We start from the raw sequence: 25,346 nt of genomic DNA on the forward strand, positions 1-25,346 counted from the left end.
TAAATGCTGAGCTGTAGTCAATAAACAGCAGTCTGACGTATGTATTAGTATTGTCTAGACATTCTAAGGCCACGTGAAGAGTGAATGAGATCACATCTGCTGTAGACCTATTGCAGCGATGGGGTAATTGCAGTGGCTCCAGATCCTTCCTGAGGCAGGTGTTGGTTCTAGCCATAACCAACCTCTCAAAGCACTTCATCACCATAGATGCAAGTGCTACTAGACAACAGTCGTTAAGGCAGATCACCCTTTTCTTCTCTGGCACTGGTATGATTGTTGCTATTTTGATGCTGAATGCCCTCTTAAAATATTCCATGGTTCTTTCTCAACAATAAAGGAAAATTCCCTCCAATTTCCCTAGGGCAATATTTACCATTCTATCAGCACAATAGAAATAGATTATCTGGACGTTGTTGTTCACAGTATCTTTATGTATACAGTACCGACTGGCAGTCAAATTTCTTGCTCTAGTTAACAGTGCAACTGACTGGTGATTGGACTGTTCTGTCCATGACTGCAAGAAACTGCAGAGATTTCTGGACACACCTCAGCACATCACAGGAACCAGCCTCCCCTCCATGGAATCTGTCTATATGTCAAAGGCCCCACCCACCTTGGCCATTCTCTCTTCTCCCCTGTCCCACTGGGCAGAAGATACACATCCAACCGGGCTCAAGGACAGTTTCTATCTCATTATTACAAGACTATTGAATGTTTTCCTAGTATGATAAGATAGACCCTTGACCTTGCAATCTGCCTGGTTATGGCCTTGCACTTTATTATCCATCTGCACTGCACTTTCTCTGTAATAGTAACACTATTCTGCATTCATTTACTGTTTTTACCCTGAATGACCTCAGTGCACAGTGTAATGAATCGATATGTGTGGATGGATAGTATGCAAGTCAAATTTTTCACGTGTGAAATAATAAATCAATTTAATTTAAACCAGTTAAATATATTATTAGAACATAGAACAGTACAGCACAGAAATAGGCCCACAATGTGATGGGTGCCTGGAATGTGTTGCTTGGATTGGCGGTAGAGACAGAAACATTATAGACTTTAAAGAGATGTTTAGATAGGCACGTGGTTGTGAGGAAAATAGAAGGATATGGACATTGTGAGGGCAGAAGAGATTAGTTAACCATTTGATGACTAATTTAATTGGCTGAGCATAACATTGCGGGCCTATTCCTGTGCTGCACTGTTCTATGTTCTAATAATTACCCCTTCTCACTTTACATGCCTGCCCTCTGGTATTAAGGCATTTCAACACTTGGAAGAAGATATTGTCTGTCTACTCCATCTATGTCTTTCATAAACTTTTAAACTTCTATCAGATCTCCCCTCAGTCTTTGGCGCTCTAGAGAAAACAACCCAAGTTTGTCCAACCCCTCGTTATAGCACATGTCCTCCAATCCAACATCCACCATCAGATCTTTGAGAGGACAATATATCTTACAGTAATTTGTAATTTTCTTATTATTAAGTACTATAATGTGCTGCTGCTGCAAAACAACAAATTCCATGACATATGGCAGTGATATTAAACCTAATTCTGAAGAGGATGAGCCAGATGGAAATGAAACTTATGATATACATACACTAGCAGTACTTGTAAGACCCAAGACCAAAAAATATAGGAGCAGAATTAGGCCATTTGGTCCATTGAGTCTGCTCTGCCATTTCATCGCAGGTGATCCAATTTTCCTGTCAGCCCCAATCTCCTGCCTCCCGCCACCCTCATATCCTTTCAAGCCCTGACCAATTAAGAACCTATCCAACCCCTGCCTGAAATGTACATAAAGACCTGGCCGCCACAGCTACCTGTGGCAAAGAATTCCACAGATTTTCGACTCTCTAGCTAAAGAAATTCCTCCAATCCCTCATTCTAAAATGATGCCTCTCTATTCTGAGGCTATGTCCTCTGATCTTAGCCTCTCCCACCATAGAAAACATCCTCTCCGCATCCACTCTATCTAGGCCTTTCACCATTTGATAGGCTTTAATGAGGTAATCCCTCATTCTTCCAAATTCTAGTGAATACAGGCCCAGATCCGTCAAATGTTCTTCATGTGACAAGCCATTCAATGCTAGAAACATTTTCGTGAACCTCCTTTGAACCCTCTCCAATTTTAGCACATCCTTTCTAAGATAAGGGGCCCAAAACTGCTCACAATACTCCAAGTGAGGTCTCAACAGTGCCTTATTATGCCTCAACATTATATCCGTCCTTTTATATTCTAGTCCTCTTGAAATAAATGCTAACATTGCATTTGCCTTTCTCACCACAGACTCAACCTGTAAATTACCCTTTAGGGAATCCTACACAAGGACTTCCAAGTCCCTATGCAATGCAGTTTTTTTTGTATTTTCTCTCCATTTAGAAGAAGTCAACCCTTTCATTTCTAACAAAGTGCATGACCACACACTTCCCGACACTTTTCCACCTGCCATTTCTTTGCCCATTCTCCTAATCTGTCCAAGTCCTTCTTTAACCCTTCTACTTCCTCAACAGTACCTGCCCCTCCACCTATCTTCATATCATCTGCAAGTTTTGCAGCAAAGCCATCAATGCCACTGTCCAAATTATTGACATATAACATAAAAAGAATCAGTCTCAACATTAGTGGTGTACTAGTCAACCGGCAGTCAACCAGAAAAGGCTCCCTTTATTCCCACCTGCCCATCAACCACTGCTTTATCCGTGCTAGAATCTTTCCTGTAATACCATGGGCTTGTAGCATGTTAAGCAGCTTCATATATGGCACCTTGTCAAAGGGCTTCTGAAAATCCAAGTACACATCAACTGATTCTCCATTGTTTATCCTGCTTGTTATTTCTTCAAATAATTCCAACAGATCTGTCAGGCAAGATTTTCTCTTGAGGAAACCATGCTGACTATGGCCTATTTTATCATGTGCCTCCAAGTACCCTGAGACCTCATCCTTAATAATCGACTCCAACATCTTCCCAATCACTGACATCAGACTAACTGCTCCATAATTTCTTTTCTTCTGCCTCTCTCCCTTTATGAAGACTAGAGTGACATTTCCAATTTTCCAGTCTACTGGAACCATTCCAGAATCTAGTGATTCTTGAAAGATCATTACTAATACCTTCAGAATCTCTTCAGCAACCTCTTTCAGAACTCTGGGGTGCACACCATCTGGTCCAATGACTTATCTACTTTTCAGTTTCCCAAGACCCTTCTCTCTAGTAATGGTAACTTCACACACTTTATGTCCCCTGATACCTGGAAATTCCACCATACTGCTAGTGTCTTCCACAGTGACAAGAGTTGCAAAATACTCATTCAGTTCATCCGTCATTTCCTTGTCCTCCATTACTACCTCTCCAGCATCGTTTTCCAGCAGTCCAATATCCACTCTCACCTCTCTTTTACACTTCATGTATCTGAAAAAACTTTTGGTGTCCTCATTAATATTATTGGCTAGTCTACTTTCATATTCCATTTTTACCTGCTTAATGACTTTTTTTATTTGCCTTCTGTTGGCTTTTTAAAGCTTTCAAATCCTCTAATTTACCACTAATCTTTGCTCCTGATATGCTCTCTCTTTGATTTTTATGTTGGCTTTGACTTCTCTTGTTAGCCATAGTAGCGTCATTTTTTCTTTAGAATGCTTTTTTCTATTTGAGATCCTGTGCCTTCCAAATTGCTTCCAGAAATTCCAGCTATTGCTGCTCTGCCGTCATCCCTACCAGTATTTTGTTCCAATCAATTCTGGCCAACTCTTCTCTCATGACTCTGTAATTCTCTTTACTGAACTGTAATACTTATACATCTAACTGTAGCTTCTCCTTCTCAACTTTCAGGGTGAATTTGATCATATTATGATCATTTTCTTCTAAGGGTTCTTTTACCTTAAACTCTATAATCAATTCTGGCTCATTGCACAACACCCAATCCAGAATAGCTGATCCCCTAGTGTGCTCAACCATGAGCTGCTCTAAAAAGCCACCTCATATCATTCTAGAAAATCCCCTTCTTTGGATCCAACACTAACCTGATTTCCTCAATCTACTTGCATATTGAAATCTCCCATGACTATTGTAACATTGCCCTTTTGGCATACATTTTCTATCTCCCATTGTAATTTGTAGACCACATCCTTACTACTGTTTGGGGGTCTGTATACAACTCCCATCAGGGTCTTTTTACCTTGTAGTTCTTTGGTTTGATCCACAATGATTCAACACCTTCCAACCCTATATCAATCTCTTTCTAATGATTTGATTTCATTTTTTTTACCAACAGAGCAACGCCACCCTCTCTGCTTTATTGTCTGTCCTTTTGACACAACGTGTATCCTTAGACATTAAGCTCCCAGCTATAATCTTCTTTCCACCATGATTCAGAGATGCCTACAACATTATACATGCAAATCTGTAATCACCTACCTTATTTCATATACTGTGTGCACTCAAATAAAAGGCCTTTAGTCCTGTATTCACGCTTATCGATTTTGTCTGCCTTTTACGTTACAACTCATCCTGTTGACTACAGTTTTGCCTTATCAACAGCCTCTCCTCACTACACATGGCCTATGTTGTAAACCAGCTACCTGACCTTCAGCATTATCATACTGGTTCCCATCCTCCTGCCAGATTAGTTTAAACCCTCCCGAACAATGCTAGTCAACCTGCCCACCTACCCACAAGGATATTGGACCCCTCTGTTTCAGGAGTAACCTGTCCCTTTTGTACATGTTGTACTTCCTCCAGAACAGATCCCAATGATCCAGAAATTTGAACCCCTGCCCTCTGCACCAGTTCCTCGGCCATGCATTCACCTGCCAAATCATCTTATTCCTCCCCTCAGTAGCATGTGGCATAGACAGCAATCCAGAGATTACTACCCTGGAGGTCTTACTTCTCAGGTTCTACCTAGCTCCCTAAAATCTGTCTTCTAGACCTCCTAACTTTGTCTACTTACGTCATTGGAGCTAATATGTACCAAGACTTCTGGCTGCTCACTCTCGCCCTTAAGAATGCTATGGACCCAATCCAAGACCTCCCTGATTCTGGCACCAAGGAGGCAACATACCATCCGTGTGTCTCTATTGCACCCACAGAACCTCACCTGTTTCTCTGACAATGGAACCTCCTATCAACACCGCAGTCCTCTTCCCCTCTCTGCTCTCTGAGCCACAGCACCAGACCCGGTCACTGTGACTCCCCCTCAATAGTACCTAAAGTTCTATACTTAGTATTGAGGGAACAGCCACAGGTGTACTCTCCACAGGCTGTGCATTTCACCTCCTTCTCCTGACAGTCATCCAGTTACGTAGGGGTGACTACCTCCCTGTAGCTTCTGTCTATCACCTCCTCATTCTCCTATCTGAGTCGAAGATCATCGAGCTACAGCTCTAGTTCCTTAATATGCTCTCTCAGGAACTGCAGCTCAGTGCACCTGGTGCAGATGTGTTTATCCGGCAAGCTGGAGGTCTCCCAGACTGCCCACATCCCACACACAGTACGAAACACTTCCCCTCGAGCCATTCTCATAACATTACTATGCCCCATCAGATAAGGATGAACAAATAAGAACAGAAAGAGAGAAACCTATCAAATACTACCAAAACCTGCCAATGTGAGCTGCCTTAACGGTCATCGCCCAGTAGAACTCACATCTACAGTGATGAAATGCTTTGAGAGGTTGGTCATGACTAGACTGAACTCCTGCCTCAGCAAGGAACTGGACCCACTACAATTTGCCTATCACCACAATAGGTCAATAGCAGATGCAATCTCAATGACTCTTCACACGGCTTTAAACCACCTGAACAACACAAACACATACAACAGGATGCTGTTCATTGACTATAGTTCAGCATTTAATACCATCATTCCCACAATCCTGATTGAAAACTTACATAACCTGGGCCTCTGTACCTCCCTCTCCAACTGGATTCTCGACTTCCTAACTGGAAGACCACAATCTGTGTGGATTGGTGATAACATATCCTCCTCGCTGACGATCAACACTGGTGCACCTCAGGGGTGTGTGCTTAGCCCACTGCTCTACTCTCTATATACCCATTACTGTGTGGCTAGGCATGACTCAAATACCATCTATAAGTTTGCTGATGATTCAACCGTTGTTGGTAGAGTCTCAGGTGGTGAGGAGAGGGCATACAGGAGTGAGATATGCCAACTAGTGGAGTGGTGCCACAGCAACAACCTTGCACTCAAAACGGAAGAGCTGATTGTGGACTTCAGGAAGGGTAAGACGAAGGAACATATACCAATCCTCATAGAGGGATCAGAAGTGGAGAGAATTAGTAGTTTCATGTTCCTGGGTGTCAAGATCTCTGAGGACCTAACCTGGTCCCAATATATCGATGTAGTTATAAAGAAGGCAAGACAGCGACTATACTTTATTAGGAGTTTGAAGATATTTGGTATGTCAACAAAAACACTCAAAAAACTTCTATAGATGTATCGTGGAGAGCATTCTGACAGGCTGCATCACTGTCTGGTATGAGGGGCTACTGCACAGGACCAAAAACTGCTGCATAGGGTTGTAAATTTAGTCGGCTCCATCTTGGGTATGAGCCTACAAAGTACCCAGGCCATCTTCAAGGAGCAGTGTCTCAGAAAGGCAGTGTCCAATATTAAGGACCTCCAGCACCCAGGGCATGCCCTTTTCTCACTGTTACCATCAGGTAGGAGATACAGAAGCCTGAAGGCACACACTCAGCGATTCAGGAACAGCTTCTTCCCATCTGCCATCCAATTGCTAAATGGACATTGAACCCATCAACACTACCTCACTTTTTTAATATATATTATTTCTGTTTTTGCATGATTCAACATACATATAATGTAATTGATTTACTTATTTATTTATTTTTTTCTTCTATTTTATTTATTGCATTGAACTGTTGCTACTAAGTTAACAAATTTCACAACACATGCCCGAGATAACGAACTTGATTCCGATTCTGAAATCCTTAACCTCACCCAATCCCAATCCTGATGCGTCAAAGCCACTCTAAACACTGGCACACTCAAAAGAATGGCCGCTCCGCTAGCTCCTGTGTTATTTTTATTGGCTGTTTCTAATGAATCCCTCTTGCTGATTGGTCACTCCTCAACTAGAGAAACTGCTGCATAGCTCTGCTTTTAAAATCTTGAACACTATCGTGATTGAAAGGTAGCTCTTTTTATGCACTGCCTCCTACCGATTGGTCGCTCGTCAACGCAGAGAAACTCCCGCGAAGCTCTGCCTTTAAAATATCGATCGCCACCCTGATTGAAAGCTAGCTGTTTTCACACACCTCTGATGTCAACTGTCTAACTCAGAGAAAACTGCCGCCAAGTTCTGGTTGTCAGGGATTGGATTCTAACAAAGAGGTTGCTACTGTTCACGTTTAGCTTTGCATTAGCTTTACCTGCACTCTCTGCCAGGAGAAGTGGTGAAGGGTAAAGTAGGCGAAGGCCGCAGATATCCATACCAGAGCCAAGGGTCAGCTGCAGTGTGTGGTGAAGGGCGACAGGATTACTGAATAAATTTTCAAAAACTAGGGCCATGGTGACCTGAAAGAGTGACATTGGCACAAATCAATTCATTCTCCTTTGATTCACAACAAATTAATATCTCATTCTTCAGACACAGAGAAAAAAAGTTATAATTGGGCTGTTCTGCCTGGATGATCTAACCTGGACCCACAATACCTGCTCATTAGTCAAGAAGCCACAGAAGTGTCTACACTTTGAGGACATTGGGGCGTGCAAAGCTCCCCTCCCCCATTCTAACAACTTTCTACAGGAGCACCATTGAGAGTGTCCTGTCTGACTGCAACATTGTGTGATACTGAAGTTGGAAAGCATCAGACTGGAGGACAGTAAAAACTGTCTCCTTGCCCCTATTTGTGACATTTACCGGGAGCATAGTAGATGAAGGACCTGAAGCGTTGTTGAAGGTTGCCACCACTCATCCCGCAATCTATTTGACCCACTACTGTCAGGAAAGAGGTACAGGAGCATCAGGACTAGGACTGCCAGACTGGGTAACAGCTTCTTCCCTCAAACTGTGAGACTAGTGAATATCCTGCGACCACTGAGGTGTCATCACTAGGACAGTGACTTGTTTACTATTTACCATTTAAATGCATTTTAGAATTATATTTTGTTAACTTATTTATAGTAATGTTTTGTTTGATGTGCTGTGTGTGATATATGTTTTGTGGGTGCACTGTAGTCTGGAGGAACGTTGTTTTGCTTGGATGTATATATAGTGCCTGAAGTTTTCATGTTTTATTGTTTTACAATATTGAGTCACAGTGGATTTAATTTGGTTTTTCTGACATTGATCAACAGAAAAGAATCTTCCGTATCAAAGTAAAAACAAATTTCTACAAATTGGTGTAACCGTATTCCAATTATCAAACAAAATAATTGATTGCATAATTACTCACCCCCTTCAAGTCAGTATTTAGTAGAAGACCCTTCAGCAACAATTATAGCCTTGAGTCTCTGTGGATAGGTCACTATAAGCTTTGCTCATCTGGACACTGCAATCTTTCCCCATTCTACTCTACAAAACTGCTCCAGCTCTGTCAGATTGCCTGGAAATCATGAGTGGGCAGCCTTTTTTAAGTCCAGCCATAAATTCTCAATTGGATTGAGGTTTGGACTCTGACTTAGCCACTCCAGGACATTAACTTTGTTTGTTTTTAAGCCATTCTTGTGTAGCTTCGGCTTAATGCTTGGGGTCATTGTCTTGCTGGAAAACAAATCTTCACCCAGTTCTCTATTTGCTGCATTCATTGTACCCTCGACCTCAAAAGATGACTCATCCCCCACATGAGTCATCTGTTGTCGGCCCCCAACCAACACATATTCCACTCTCCCCTCTTACCCCTCCTCACAGTCCCCCACCCTGCTCTCATGACTATACCCCTTCTCCACATGAAACCACCACGGTGGGCTTCACAGCTGAACCGGTGAGAAGACAGCTGAAACGTCTCAACCCAAGCAAGGCTGCAGGACCGGATGGTGTCAGTACCAGGGTGCTCAAAGCCTGTGCCCCTCAGCTATGTGGAGTACTTCGCCATGTATTCAACCTGATCCTGAGGCTCCGGAGGGCTCCTGTGCTGTGGAAGATGTCCTGCCTCGTCCCTGTGCTGAAGACGCTGCGCCCCAGCGGCCTCAATGACTACAGACCGGTGGCATTGACCTCCCACATCATGAAGACCCTGGAGAGACTTGTTCTGGAGCTGCTCCGGCCTATGGTCAGGCCACACTTAGATCCCCTCCAGTTCGCCTACCAGTCCCGACTAGGAGTTGAGGATGCCATCGTCTACCTGCTGAACCGTGTCTACACCCACCTGCACAAGCCAGCGAGCACTGTGAGGGTCATGTTTTTTGACTTCTCCAGTGCGTTCAACACCATCCATCCTGCTCTGCTGGGGGAGAAGCTGACAGCGATGCAGGTGGGTGCTTCCCTGGTATCATGGATTCTTGACTACCTGACTGGCAGACCACAGTATGTGTGCTTGCAACACTGTGTGTCCGACAGAGTGATCAGCAGCACTGGGGCTCCACAGGGGACTGTCTTGTCTCCCTTTCTCTTCACCATTTACACCTCAGACTTCAACTACTGGACAGTCTTGTCATCTTCAGAAGTTTTCTGATGACTCTGCCATAGTTGGATGCATCAGCAAGGGAGATGAGGCTGAGTACAGGGCTACGGTAGGAAACTTTATCACATGGTGTGAGCAGAATTATCTGCAGCTTAATGTGAAAAAGACTAAGGAGCTGGTGGTAGACCTGAGGAGAGCTAAGGTACTGATGACCCCTGTTTCCATCCAGGGGGTCAGGATGGACATGGTGGAGGATTACAAATACCTGGGGATACGAATTGACAATAAACTGGACTGGTCAAAGAACACTGAGGCTGTCTACAAGAAGGGTCAGAGCCGTCTCTATTTCCTGAGGAGACTGAGGTCCTTTAACATCTGCTGGACGATGCTGAGGATGTTCTACGAGTCTGTGGTGGCCAGTGCTATCATGTTTTCTGTTGTGTGTTGGGGCAGCAGGCTGAGGGTAGCAGACACCAACAGAATCAACAAACTCATTCGTAAGGCCAGTGATGTTGTGGGGATGGAACTGGCCTCTCTGACGGTGGTGTCTGAAAAGAGGATGCTGTCCAAGTTGCATGCCATCTTGGACAATGTCTCCCATCCACTACATAATATACTGGTTGGACACAGGAGTACATTCAGCCAGAGACTCATTCCACCGAGATGCAACACAGAGCGTCATAGGAAGTCATTCCTGCCTGTGGCCATCAAACTTTACAACTCCTCCCTTGGAGGGTCAGACACCCTGAGCCAATAGGCTGGTCCTGGACTTATTTCCTGGCATAATAGGTGGGAGGAGAAGACGGCAGTGCGCCGCGCGTGCGCAGCTCTCCGGTGAAAAATGATATTGTATCTGTTAAATAGGGGCCGTGGACAATTCTGATTTGATGGAGAATGGACGTGAAAGCACAGAGGAAAATCTGGAGAAATTTCTGAAACGCTCGTTCGCTGCTTTCGTTACTACGCAGTCGGGAATCTTTCGGAGGGTAGGCCTCAAAATTCCCGGCCTTGCCTGCTCTTGGCGACCGAGAAAGAGGTCGAATCGTTCGGACAGAGATGGCGCTCGGTACCGGTGTCGGAGAGCTGATCACAGCTCGAAGTTTTTGGATGACTCAGAGATGGATTGTGGTCGGCATGGCAGGGACAGTTTTTCTTCCCTCTCCCATCTGCGTGAGGTGTGGGACATTTGAGAAACTTTGAACTTTTACTGTGCTCATGGACTTCTTCATCAAGTTACGGTATTGTTGCACTGTTGTAACTATATGTAATAATTATGTGGTTTTGTTAGTTTTTTCAGTCTTGGTCTGTCCTGTGTTTTATGATATCACACCGGAGGAAATAATGTATTGTGGCGACCCACTTTCTGGCACCCACGAATCGGCTCACAACAGCGCGCGCAGGCAGAGGGCCGGCCCCAAAACGGGGGCCAGGCCATCTTCACCAGCAGGGGGAAAATCCTGCTCGCGGAAAGGGTCTGGGAATATGCATTCCCCACAGCAGTCCCGCCCAGGGAGGGCAGGCGGGAACGGGAAGGCTTTAAAGCAGGCCGCGAAGTTTGAATAAATCTCTTTATGGCAACTCCAACTCACCGACTCCGTGTGGTTATTCTAGCGCTGTGTGTAGCGCACCGCTACATTTGGTGACCCTCACGGCCCAAACGATATTTGGGCCAGAGGTGACCGACGCCGCATCTGTTCACGCAGTTTCGTTACAACTGCCAGGCTTTTGGCCGCTGAGACCCCGTCTGTGGTTGGAACAGGCAGAAGCACAATTCCACATTCGGCAGATAACCTCGGAGTCCACTCGCTACTACTACGTGCTGAGCTCTCTCGACCAAGAGACTGCTGCACAAGTTGAGGAGTTTATACAGTCGCCCCCGGAGAACGGCAAATACATAGCATTCAAAGCCCTGCTCATAAGGACTTTTGGACTCTGACGGCGTGAACGAGCACGCCGCTTAATGCACCTGGATGGTTTGGGAGACAGGCCGCCATCAGCATTAATGAACGAAATGCTGGCCCTGGCTGAAGGACACAAACCCTGCCTCATGTTTGAGCAGGCATTCCTAGAGCAACTGCCCGAGGACATACGCCTGCTGCTGTCCGACACAGATTTCAGCGACCCCCGGGAGGTGGTGGCCCGAGCAGATGTGCTGTGGAATGCCAGGAAAGAGAGAGGGGCATCCGTCACACAGATCACCAAGCTGCGTGCCCAACAACGGACCAGACCAGGCCCGGCAGCAGAGCCCAACGAACAATGATGCTTCTACCACCAGCGGTGGGGCACAGAGGCCCGCCGCTGTAGACCACCCATCAGGACAGCCTCCTGTATGTTTGGGACAAGCAGTCGGGACACCGCTTTTTGGTCGACACCGGAGCGGAGATCAGCGATTTACCTCCAACGAGTTACGACACCCACAACAGAGAACCGGGACCCACGCTGAGGGCCGCAAATGGCAGCCCAATACGAACCTACGGCACCCGCACGGTGCGGCTACAGTTCAGCTCCAGCCGGTTCACGTCGGACTTCACACTGGCCGCTGTGGCCCAACCACTCCTGGGGGCGGATTTTCTGCGAGCCCACAGCCTGCTGGTCGACCTGCAAGGGAAGCGACTAGTCCACACCAAGACTTTTCAAACATTCTCCCTGGGTGAAGCTAAGTTGCCAGCCCCACACCTGGACTCCATCACGCTGTCCAACGATGAATTCACCAGGGTCCTGGCGGATTTCCCATCAGTATTGACACCGCAGTTCACGGCAGCCATGCCCAGACACGGAGTACAGCACCACATCCCGACTCAGGGGCCACCCCTCCACGCCCGTGCTCGAAGGCTTCCCCCGGACAAGCTCCGACTGGCGAAGGAGGAGTTCAAGAAGATGGAGGAATTGGGGATCATACGACGGTCCGACCGCCCATGGGCCTCCCCCCTGCACATGGTGCCCAAGGCAGCGGGGGGCTGGAGACCATGCGGTGACTACCGCAGGCTGAACGAGGCTACAACGCCAGACCGCTACCCTGTGCCGCACATTCAAGACTTCGCAGCAAACCTACACGGCACAAGGATCTTTTCCAAGGTAGACCTCGTCCGGGGATACCATCAAATCCCTGTACATCCGGACGACATCTCCAAAACAGCACTTATCACCCCGTTCGGACTTTTCGAATTCCTCCGAATGCCGTTTGGTCTAAAGAATGCCGCATAGACTTTCCAGCGGCTAATGGACGCGGTGGGACGCGACCTGGACTTTGCATTCATCTGTTTGGACGACATCCTCATAGCCAGCAGTAGTCGGCAGGAGCATCTGTCCCACCTCCGCCAGCTCTACTCCCGCCTGAGCGAATTCGGCCTTACAATCAACCCAGCCAAATGCCAGTTCGGACTCGATACCATCGACTTCCTGGGCCACAGGATTACTAAAGACGGGGCAACCTCGCTGCCCGCCAAGGTAGACACGGTCCGCAACTTCCCCCGACCCAACACAATCAAAGGCCTGAAGGAATTCATGGGTATGGTGAATTTCTACCACCGTTTCCTCCCCTCAGCAGCCCGAACCATGCGCCCCCCCCCCTTCACTCTGATGTTGGGTAAGGGCAAGGACGTTACCTGGGATGAAGAGGCCGCAACCGCTTTCGTTAAAACCAAAGAAGCCTTGGCAAACGCCGCAATGCTAGTGCACCCCAGAATGCTAGTGCACTTCTGCGGGCTGGAGGAGACCGTGTACCATATGTACGTGGAGTGTGTGAGGCTGCAGCCCCTTTTCGCGTATTTGCGTGGGCTGCTTCTCGCCTTCTGGTTGCATTTCAGTCCCACCCTATTCATATATGGTCATCCAGTAAGGAGGGGGGCACAGAGGGATGAGGATGTCCTTGTCAACTTGCTCCTGGGACTGGCGAAAATTGCCATCCGTGGCTCCTGGAAAAGGGTGGCAGGAGGTTCTCCCCGGGCGGACTGCCTGGCTATGTTTAGGGGGTATGTTCGTGCCCGGGTGAATATTGAAAAGGAATACGCACAGTCCACGGCGACCGTAGAGATGTTCCGGGACCGTTGGGCTCCGCGGGGTGTAAATGCCATCATTGATGAGGATGGCAATATATTGGTTTAACATGTATTGTCTGTTTGTAGTGTAGTAAATGTGTTAGTCACTGGGTTTGTAAATATTGTATAGCACCGACATTTGTAATAAAGAATTTTGTAAAAAAAAAAAGAACGGACGTTCCTACTGCCCTCACAGTGGACGCATCCAACACAGCAGTCGGTGGAGTGCTGGAACAACTCATCGAGGGTCACTGGCAACCCCTGGCGTTCTTCAGCAAACACCTACGACCACCTGAACTCAAATACAGTGCTTTCGACCAGGAGCTATTGGCACCATACCTGGCAATCCGGCATTTCAGGTACTTCTTAGAAGGTAGGCTCTTCACCGCGTTCACAGACCACAAACCGCTTACCTTTGTGTTCATGAAGGTGTCCGACCCCTGGTCGTCCCGCCAGCAGCGACATCTGTCCTACATCTCCGAGTACACGACGGACACCCAGCATGTCTCGGGAAAGGACAACGTCGTGGCGGATGCACTTTCCAGACCGACCATACAGGCCCTGTCCCAGGGGGTGGACTATGCAGCGCTGGCAGAGGCACAGCAGGCAGACGCTGAGATCCCCAGTTACAGGACTGCAGTCTCCAGTTTGCAGCTCCAAGACCTCCCCGTAGGCCCAGGTGAGAGGACCCTACTATGTGATGTAGCTACCGGCCAACCCCGCCCCGTTGTCCCAGCAGCCTGGTGCCGGCGGGTTTTCGAATCCATTCACAACTTAGCACACCCCTCCATCAGGACAACCGTCCGGCTGGTTTCCAACAGGTTCGTGTGGCATGGGCTGCGTAAACAGGTCAGTGAATGGGCCAAAACGTGCATGCAGTGTCAAACGGCCAAGGTGCAGCGACACACCAAGGCTCCGCCGCAGCAGTTCGAACCCACCCGCCGGAGGTTCGACCACATTCAGGTGGATACCGTGGGGCCCCTGCCAGTGTCGCGAGGAGCGTGGTACCTCCTAACTATGATACACCAGTTCACCAGATGGCCAGAGGCAGTCCCGCTCACCAACACCACCTCCGAATCCTGCGCCCGAGCACTGATCGCAACCTGGGTAGCCCGCTTCGGGGTACCGGCCCACATTACCTCCGACAGGGGCGCCCAGTTCACCTCCAACCTCTGGTCGGCTATGGCCAACCTTTTAGGAACACAGCTACACCACACAACTGCCTACCACCCACAGTCAAACGGGCTAGTGGAGCGTTTCCACCGTCACCTGAAGTCGGCTCTCATGGCCCGCCTGGAGGGGCCTAACTGGGTGGACGAGCTTCCCTGGGTCTTGCTCGGAATCCGCACGGCGCCCAAAGAGGATCTGCACACCTCGTCGGCCGAGTTGGTGTACGGCGCACCCCTGGTCGTCCCAGGAGAGTTCATACCAGCCCCAAGGGGGCAAGAGGAAGAACCCACAGCAGTCCTGGACAGACTACGGGAGAGGCTCGGTAACCTGGCCCCCATCCCCACTTCACAGCACGGACAGAGCCCGACCTGCGTACCCAAAGACCTGCAGAACTGTCAGTTTCTTTTTGTACGACGGGGCGGACACCGGGCACCGCTACAGTGGCCCTACGAGGGGCCGTTTAAGGTGATCAGGAACAACGGGTCCACGTTCGTGCTGGACATTGGGAGGAGAGAGGAGGTTTTCACGGTGGACCGACTGAAACCGGCCCATGTGGACTTGGCGCAGCCGGTCCAGGCTCAGGCACCGCGGCGCAGGGGCAGACCTCCCAAACAGAGGCCGATCCAGACTGCAGACATTGGGGGAGGTATCGCCGGTTCTGGGGGGGGGCGGGTTATGTGGCGACCCACTTTCTGGCACCCACGAATCAGCTCACAACAGCGCAAGCAGGCAGAGGGCTGGCCCCAAAAAGGGCGCCAGGTCATCTTCACCAGTAGGGGGAAAATCCCGTGCGCGGAAAGGGTCTGGGAATATGCATTCCCCACAGCAGTCCCGCCCCAGGGAGGGCGGGCGGGAACGGGAAGGCTTTAAAGCAGGCCGCGAAGTTTGAATAAATCTCTTTATCGCAACTCCAACTCACCGACTCCGTGTGGTTTTTCTAGCGCTGTGTGTAGCCCACCACTACAGTATCATTTCTTAACGCATGCATTACTAAATGACAATAAAAGAGGACTACGTGTCTTCATAATCTAAATTTACATATTACTATTTAACTATTTATGGTTTTATTACTATTTATTATTTATGGTGCAACGGTAATGAAAACCAATTTCCCCCGGAATCAATAAAGTATGACTATGACTACTACTACTTATCCTTAGAACCGATTGTAGCTGCAGATAGCCATTTGCTCTCCTACCTCAGGCTCCTGCACACACCACACCACATCTTCAGTGGCAGTCAGACAACAACTTTCCTCTGTCTCCAATGTCTGCCAGAAAAACCCAAACTCAGCTTCAAATATCCTCGGAACATCCTGTGTGAAGATCAAGAGATGAAAAAGCCAGGTCCAGTTTGCAATCATGCGCCCTGAGCAGTGTTTCTCCACATCCATTCACTGGACGTGTTCATTCCACACAGAGTGATCATGCTCACCTTGGAGTCAGGCTCGACAGAGATCATGGAGTTGAGGTGAGTTGCAGGAAGGCAGACCCATGGAAGGAACCTGTGACCTTGAAGAGTATCATTCAGCTCTTTGCTCCACCAGATTACTTCCCTCAGGGATGTCTGGGATAAAAAGTTCACAACGAGCTGGTAGAAGATGGATGTTTCTCCCAATTCCTCCTTCACCTGCAAATCAGAGAGAGAGGATATTGGAACAGCAGATCACCACGAAAAATCCTACATTTGCAACAGTCTTCTCGCAGTTACAGCAAGTGCCTTGGTGTGATACTTGGTCTAACAGGACCAGGCAGGATGAACACAAAGCAGAGCCAGTTGAAGGACTGAAGCTGGATCACAGTGGGGACCATGGTGGCTACAGCGGTTAGTGCGATGCTATCGCAGCTCAGTGCATCGGGGTTCAGAGTTCAATGCTGGTGTCCTCTCTAAGGAGTTCATACCATGGAATGCGTGGGTTTCCTCCCACAGTGCAAAGACGTACTGGGTAGGTTAATTGGTTATTATAAACTGTCTGTCGGTTAGGCTAGGGTTAGGTTGGGGTTGTCAGGTGCTGCTGGGCAGTTCGGCTTGAGGGGTGGAAGGGCCTATTCCACACTGTATCTCTCAATAAATAAATAAATGTCTTTATTGTCAATGAGACAAAGCCCTCGCGCACAGAGTATAGAGGGTCCTGCATATTTCATGTGCTGCTAAGTTTACACCACTGTCTATAGATAATACAGGTGGTTAGAAAGCATACATGCTCTATAACATTTCCCTTACACCATGCAGAATGCCTGCTCACATTCACGTGTTGCATACAACTTTTGAACACACTCCTCAGTATTGAACACAACTGTCCACATTCCAATGCCATATACAGATACCGTTCACAATTAATTCCTATCCCTATTCCCGTCCCAACATGTGGGTCCATGGCCTCCTCGTTTGTCAAAATGAGGGCCACTCTCAGGGTGGAGGAGCAACGCCTCATATTCCGTCTAGGTAGCCTCCAACCTGATGGAATGAACTTCGATTTCTCCTTCTAGTAAATTTTTGTCCCTCCCCTTCCCTTTTCTTCAATTCCCCATTCTGGTCTTTTACCTCTCCTACTCACCTGCCTAAAATAAGACCATTAGACCATAGACATAGGAGTGGAATTTGGCCATTTGGCCCATTGCGTCTGCTCTGCCATTTCTTCATGGCTGATCGTTTTCCCTCTCAGCCCCAATTTCCTGTCTCCCTTCATGCCATGACTAATCAAGAATCCATCAACCTCTGCCTTAAATGATTGGCTTTCACAGCTGCCTATGGCAATGAATTCCACACTCTCTGGCTAAAGAAATTCCTCCTCGTCTCCATTCTAAAATGACGCTCCTCTATTTTAGCTGTGTTATCTGGTCTTAAAATCCCTCAAACATCCTCCCCACATCCACTCTATCAAGGCCTTTCCACATTCAATAGGTTTCAATGAGGTCACCCCTCATTCTTCTGAATTCCAGTGAATACAGGCCCAGAGGCATCAAAGCCTCTTCATAAGACAAGCTTTCGTCTCCACCTGGTTCCCCTCCTTCTTCCCTTTCTCCTGTGGTCCACTCTCCTCACCTATCACATTCCTTCCTCTCTGGCCCTTTACCTTTCCCATTCACCTGGCTTCCCCATCACCTTCTAGCTTTGTCCTCCTTCCCCTTCCCCACTCCTTATCCTGGCATCTTCCTCTTCCCTTTCCAGTCCTGAGGAAGGGTCTCAGCCTGAAACATTGACTATTCACTCCCCTCCATAGATTCTGCCTGACCCCTGCTGAGCAACTTCAGCATTTTGTGTGCATTAATGTTCACGCTTGTTCATGTTTCACACAAGTACTCCCCTCCCACACTGACCTATATGTGACTCTCGCCCATACAATATAACAAGTCATTTTCATCCTCAAGCAACTTAAAAATTAGAATTTCAAGATCGTAACAACAAGAAGATAGGGCGCAGGACTATGCAGTTCACTGCAAGAATGAAAAGGCATCACGTGCTACAAAGATTTTTCTGTCTGTATATCCAATATGAAGTTAGCACAGGTTAGGAAGAGGCACAGAGAGACTCAGGAGAAGATCACTACTGACCGTATTTCTCCAACTCTTGCTGTATGTGGGCTTGGTCTGATCAAGACTCTGACACTTTGGTGCCACACAGGCATACAACGCCAGGCCCTCTTCATGCCAGACTTGTTGGAGACCCACCACCTGAAATGGTGCCCTTGCCTTAACACTGTTGTCATGTGGTCGAACCACAGGAGGCAGCTCAGTGGGTACCTGGCAACAGAAGAAGATGTGTGTTTATAAGGGCATTAGATTCTGAAGCGTGGTAATGAATCAGCATATAGGAAGGAGACTGAAAATCTGGCTGAGTGGTATCATAACAACAACCTCTTACTCAATGGCTGAAAGATTTCAGGAGAAGAAAAATTATCGACTTCAGGAGAAAGAAAAAGAGATCGATGAGCCAGTCCTCATTGGAGGTTCAGAGGTAGAGAGGGTCAGCAACTTTAAATTCCTTGGTGTTATTATTTCAGAGGACCTGTCCTGGGCCCAGCACATAAATACAATTATGAAGAAAGCACAGCAGTGCTTCTAGTTCTTTAGGAGTTTGCAGAGATTTGGCATGACATCTAAAACTTTGACTAACTTCTATAGACGTGTAGTGGAGTGGCTGCACCAAGCTTGGTACAGAAAAATCAATACCCTTGAATGGAAAATTCTACAAAAAGTAGTGGATATAGCCCAGTCCATCATGAGTAAAGCCCTCCCAAACATTGAGCACATCTACATGAAATGCTGCACAAGAAAGCAGCATCCAATACCAGGGACCTCCACTATCCAGGACATGCTCTCTTCTCACTACTCCCATCAGGAAGAAGGTACAAGAGTCTTAGAACTTGCACCACCAGGTTTAGGAACAATTACTAACCCTCAACCATCAGGCTCTTGAACAAAGGGGCCAGTTTTGGGCCCCTTATCTCAGAAAGGATGTATTGTCATTGGAGAGGGTCCAAATGAGATTCACAAGGATGATTCCAGAAATGAAGGGGTTAACATATGAGGGGCGTCTGGCAGCTTTGGGTCTGTACTCACCGGAATTTAGAAGAATGCATGGGGATCTCATTGAAACCTACCTAATGTTGAAAGGACTAGATAAGGTGGTTGTGGATAGGATGCTTCCTCTGGTGGGGATATCCAGAGTGGCCTATTTCCATTCCTATGTCTTATGGTCTAACTTCACTCAACTTCACCTGCCCATCATTGAAATGTTCCCCACAACCAATGGACTCACTTTCAAGAACTCTTCATCTCATGTTCTCAATATTTATTACTTTGTTATTTATATTGTTGTTTCTTCTTTTTGTCTTTGCACAGTTTGTTGTCTTCTGTATTCTGGTTGAAAGCCCTAGTTTGATGGTCATTCATTGATTTTGTAATAGTTAATATTCTCTACATTCGTTGAGTATACCCACAAGAAGATGAATCTCAGGGTTGTAGATGGTGAAACATTGAAACATACAGTGAAATGCGTCATTTGCAGACATCCCACCCTCCAAAAACTCATTTCAGGGAGGTAGCACCATCAATTTGCAGGAGACTCCCGGAACTTCCAGGAGAGGTGGGATGTCTGCAATAGAGTAGCAACTTAACAGCTAGCCAGCTAGTTTAAATAACATTAGCTATGTTAATGAACGAATGACATCTGTTAAACTCACCTCAACATGTCTTTTACAGTCTTGACCCACCATGGGCAACAGAAAAGTCACTTGCAAACAGCGCAGCGAATGACACTGTCATTACTTTTGACCCCTATTAGGCAGGGGTACACTGGGGTGATGTATGTTTTATATTTTCTTTTTTTGAACACTCTGCCATGGCGCTCTCTCCCTCTCTCGCTCGCTCTTGGGCTCTCGCGTCCTCTCGCTCTCAAAAAATTCGATTTCTGGGACATTGTATATAATTTGTGGGCATTAGGGAGCCACTATCAATACGCGGGAGACTCCTAAAACTTCCAGGAGAGATGAGATGTCTGCGTTTGTGTTGTTGGCCAGAAGAAACTATAGTCTGATCAAGGACAGGGGAAGCAGACAAGCCAGTTCTCTTTGTTTCCCCCCATTTTGTGGACTCTAAACGGATTCTTGCCCTTGGATAATCTAATCAGAGCAACTGAATGTGGACACAGGAAGCTTCAGGTAATGATCTGCTAAACCTGAGACCATTCTCAAACAAGTAGTCATTTGTTATGTGAAGGGCGTGGACTCTGAACTGATTCGTTACTCTGGGACAATCTAATCGGAGCAATAAACCTGAGACCATTCTCAGAGCAGTAGCTACTTGTTATGTAAAAAGCCAGACCTGCCAAAGGAGCAATCCGTAATCTCGTTAGACTCTGTCTGGCTTGCCTCATTCAACTGATTTGGATCAGTCAGAGTGTAAATGCACAAATACACAAGGCTGGGGTGGGCAGAGCCATGAAACAGTGACCAGTAAGAAGGAGACCTAGGGAGGTCAGGTGACCTTCAGCCAATGAGATGGAGAGCCAATGGTTTCATTGATGAGGAACAGTTATAAGATTCAGGAGCTCCAAATAGGCAAGGGCGATAACTCTCCAGCAGCCAGGACCCCACGGACACGTGGAGATCGGGACCACAAGGAATGTCCAGCCAGCCCCAGTGTAGACTCCTTTCCCGGGTAATACCTTTTCTCCTCATTGACTGTTCATGGAAGGTCAGGGTTTCTAGTGGGGTGCACACGGAGACCGTTTGTGAACCCCTGTGCTTTTTGGTTGAAACAATAAAAGTTACTTCTGGGTAAGTACAGATTCTCTCTGCCTCACTGATCATTATTATTACAAGGGGTGCTTCTTGTAACGGTGTCAAATCAAATCAGGTAGGATTGTGCTGAACAGCCTGCAGGTGTTGTCACACTTCCAGCAGCAACATAGCATGCCCAGAACCCACTAACCCTAACCCAGATGCCTTTGGACTCTGGGGGGAACCGCATGCAGTCACGGGTGGAACAGAGAGATTTTTTATAGAGAGCAGCAGGAATTGAACGCCTATCTTCTAGCTGGCGCTGTAAACATTGCACTAACTGCTACATTACCATTCCACCCCACTGAGCTAACACTCAAGTGCAAGACCTCAGGATATGAGTGTTTTGGCATTGTCAGAATCTTACCAGAGAAAGCAGCCATGATACCAGAGCACTGTATAAACTGGAGGCGGTCACTGCACTGTCCAGTGAGAAGGTTTTCTGCTGTCCACTTGTGACCAGTTGGCCGCAGCTGGAGAGATGGACTGTAAGTAGAAGCTTTTCACCTCGTTCCTTCTCAGGCAAAGTATGGATGCTGGGCAAATAGGAGGCCTCCTAAAATACAAAGAATGAAGCAACTTTCAATTCAAATTCTTCCAACATACAAATTCATTCAGACATGAGACACAGTGGATGCTAGAACCTTGATCAAAAAGGCATTGATACTCTGGATGCCTTATAGGATAAAAGTAACTCTGCCTCTTATCTCACACAGTAATTGCATGTGTCCACTTGCTCTCTCCCTCCATTAATATCCAGCATACTATTACTTTTTCACAAAGCATTGTGAATAGAACAGAGAGAAAATCCCATTACTGTCTAATGCCCTTTGGATGAAAAGAGTATGAAATATAGGTGATGGACATGAATTGTCTCGTAACTTGAGTACATACTCAAGAATATTGGCAAAGGACAAAGACAGGATGTTCTGCTGTTGGCACCACACACCAGTGCCCATAATGACAATGACGAGCAGTGTGATTCCCTCTGCACATACCGCATTGAAGAGGACTGGTGTTCCCTCTGGATTCACCGTGTTGAAGAGGACGCACTCCCTCCGCAAGAACTGCATTGAAGAAGAGCAGTGTTCCCTCTGTACTAACGGCATTGAAGAGGAGCAGTGTTCTCTCTGCACTAACCACATTCTCTCTGTACTCACCGGGTTGGAGAGGAGCAGTGTTCCCTCTGCATTAGCCCTGTTGAAGAGCGTCATTCTTCCCACACAAACAAGGTGCTCCCTCTGCACTAACTGTGTTTAATTGAAAACTGCATTCCCTCTGCAAAACATGTGCTAAAGAGGAGCGCGATCCCTCTGCACTCACTGCATTTAAGGAGAAAAGTTCCCTCTGCACGAATCACATGGAAGAGGTGCAGTGTTCCCTCTGCATTAACCTCATTGAATTGAGAACAACGTTCCCTCTGCACTAACTGTATTTAAGACAAGTGACACTCCCTCTGTACTCACTGTGTTGAGGAGGAACGAAGTTCCCTCTGCGTTGAAGTGTCGCAGTGTTCCCTCTACACTAACTGAGTCGAAGAGGAGCACGTTCCCTCCGCACTAGCCGTGTTGTTGAAGACCAGCGTTCTCTCCACAGTAACTGCGTTGATGATAAGCAATACTCCCTTTACACTAACTGTGTCTGATTGAGAACATCGTTCCCTCCACACTGAGCAGGGTGAAGAGGAGTAGTAACACACACAAAATGCTGGAGGGACTCAGCAGGCCAGGCAGCATCAAGGAAAAGAGTACAGTCGATGTTTCGGGCCGAAACCCTTCGACAGGACTGGAGAAAAAAAAAGCCGAGGAGTAGATTTAAAAGACGTGGGGAGAGGAGAGAGAGACACAAGATGATATGTGAAACTGGAGTGGGGGTGTCGGGGGAAGGATGAAGTAAAGAGCTGGGAAGTTGTGTGGTGAAAGTCGATTAGTGTGGCCTCCGGTATATCAGTGAGACCTGACATAGATTGGGAGAGCACTTCACCGAGCACTGACGCTCCATCCGCCATTTTAATTCTACTTCCCATTCCCATTCTGACAAGCCCATCCATGGCCTCCTCCATTGTTGTGATGAGGCCACACTTGGGTTGGAGGAACAACACCTTATATTCCACTTGGGCAGCCTCCAACCTGAAGGCATGAACATCAATTTCTCAAACTTCTAATAATGTCCCCCACACACCTCACGTCCACCCCCTTTCCCCTCTCTCACCTTATCTCCTTGCCGCCCATTACCTCCCTCTGGTGCTCCACCCCCCTTTTCTTTCTTCCATGGCCTTCTGTCTCTTTCACCAATCAATTTCCCAGCTCTTTACTCTATCTTTCCCCCCTCCAGGTTTCACCTGTTTCTCTCTCCCCTCCCCTCACATTTCAAATCTACTTCTCAGCTTTTTTTCTCCAATCCTGCCCGAAACGTCGACTGTGCTTTTCCCCATAGATGCTGAGTTCCTCCGTCATTTTTTGTGTGTTGTTTGTATTTCCAGCATCTGCAGATGTTCTTGTTTGTGAAGGGGAGGGTGTTCTGCCTGCATTAACCGTGTTGACAGGGAGGAACGTTGCCTCTGCACTAACCGTATTGAACAGGAGCGGTGTTCCCCCTGCGCTTCGGTGCTTCCCTGTCACGGACCTCAGTGGCTTCAGGCTGTCCAGTTGTTTGTTCAGCCGCTGCCGGCCCTGCAGCTCCTTCCTGTGGCGCTCTCGTGTCTGTCGGTCAGCTGCCTCGAGACTCAGGCTGTAACAGGAATGGTTGGGTGAAAATTATATCAAACTTTACAGTGGTGAAGGAAATAGCATGGGGCAGTGAACTCTTCATCACAAAGCACTGGGAAAGGAGCTCCTATCAGTTACTTATTGCTACAGATGGAGCACAGATTCCCAGCGAAATGAAGGTGCTTCCTTTTATTTAATAGGTAATGTGGTGTGAAAGCAAACAAAATTCACGCTGGACCTTGTCCCTTTAGAAAGTTCTCTTCTCACACCTGCCATCCAGAAGGAGGTTCAGGAGCCTAAGGACTCACACCACCCGATTCAGGAATAGTTATTAATCCCTCAACCATCAGGTTCTTGAAGCAGATAACTCCAGTCACCCCAACAATGATCTGTATCCATAACCTAATGGCTCACTTTCAAGGAATCTTCAATTCATGTTCTCAATATTTATTCCTTTTTTTTTGTTTTACTTTTTTTATATTTGTTTTGTTTGTTGTCTTTTGTACATTGGTTGGTTGTTTGTCTTGCTGTGTGTGGTCTTTCATTGATTCTATTGTGTTTTTTCTACCTACTGTAAATGCCCACAAGAAAACAAATCTCAGGGCTCTACGTGGTGGTATACTGTATACTGTATGTATTTTGATAATAAGTTTCCTTTAAACTTTGATGTTCTAGCAGTGATGTAATCTTTCCCTATTCTCTGGTGCACAAGGTACCCTGTGCCAATCAGTTATAGTTTGGAGAAAGCTAGTGTGGCTGCTGGGGCAACAAGATAAACTTCGGCTTGCCTGGCGCTTCCACCCCAGTGTCGTCAAGCATCAAACTCCCTTCCATTCATTTACCTGCATCTGTTGGATACAGACACAGTCAGGCTTGGTGTGATAGTCACCATCTAACAGTGTACACAAGCCTGGCAAAACCCCAAGGAGTCTTTAAGACACATAGGAGCACAATTAGGCTATTTGACCTATCAAGTCTGCTCTGCCATTCCATCATGGATGATTTATTTTCCTTCTCAACCCCATTCTTCTGCCTTCTCCCCATAACCTTTGATTAATCTGACTGATAGACAATGGAAAATCGATTGATGTTGTGCAGCTGGATCTTCAGAAGGCCTTTGACAAGGTGCCACACATTAGGCCATAGCATTACAGGAAAGATTCTAGCATAGATAAAGCAATGGCTGATTGGCAGGAGGCAAAGACTGGGAATAAAGGGAGCTTTTTCTGACTGGCTGCACGTGACTAGTGGTGTTCCTTTTTACTTTATAGGTCAATGAATTGATGGCTTTGTTGCAAGGTTTGCAGACAATATGAAGATAGGTGGAGGGGCAGGTAGTTTGAGGAAGTTGAGAGGCTACAGAAGGACTTAGATTAGAATAATGGGCAAAGAATAGTAACACGAGGAAACCTGCAGATGCTGGAATTTCAGGCAACACACACAAAATGCTGGTGGAACACAGCAGGCCAGGCAGCATCTATAGGAAGAAGTACAGTCGATGTTTTGGGCTGAGACCCTTCGTCAGGACTCAAGA

At 47.1% G+C, this 25,346-nt stretch overlaps 1 protein-coding gene across 4 annotated transcripts in view; it reads right to left on the reverse strand.

The window, feature by feature from the left end:
* LOC140203249 (dynein axonemal assembly factor 8) overlaps nt 1-25,346 on the reverse strand; it is a 164,191-nt gene that overhangs the window by 83,395 nt on the left and 55,450 nt on the right. For all 4 annotated transcript variants that reach the window (XM_072269262.1, XM_072269261.1, XM_072269259.1 and 1 more), the window contains 6 exons: nt 23,675-23,834; nt 21,472-21,660; nt 18,376-18,564; nt 16,256-16,450; nt 16,020-16,136; nt 7,422-7,566 (listed from right to left, as the gene is read on the reverse strand). In XM_072269262.1, coding sequence (XP_072125363.1) covers nt 7,422-7,566; nt 16,020-16,136; nt 16,256-16,450; nt 18,376-18,564; nt 21,472-21,660; nt 23,675-23,834 — 995 coding nt within the window. The remainder of the gene's footprint in view (nt 1-7,421; nt 7,567-16,019; nt 16,137-16,255; nt 16,451-18,375; nt 18,565-21,471; nt 21,661-23,674; nt 23,835-25,346) is intronic.

This window comes from Mobula birostris, chromosome 9 (genome assembly GCF_030028105.1).
Source record: "Mobula birostris isolate sMobBir1 chromosome 9, sMobBir1.hap1, whole genome shotgun sequence".
Lineage (NCBI taxonomy): Eukaryota > Metazoa > Chordata > Chondrichthyes > Myliobatiformes > Myliobatidae > Mobula > Mobula birostris.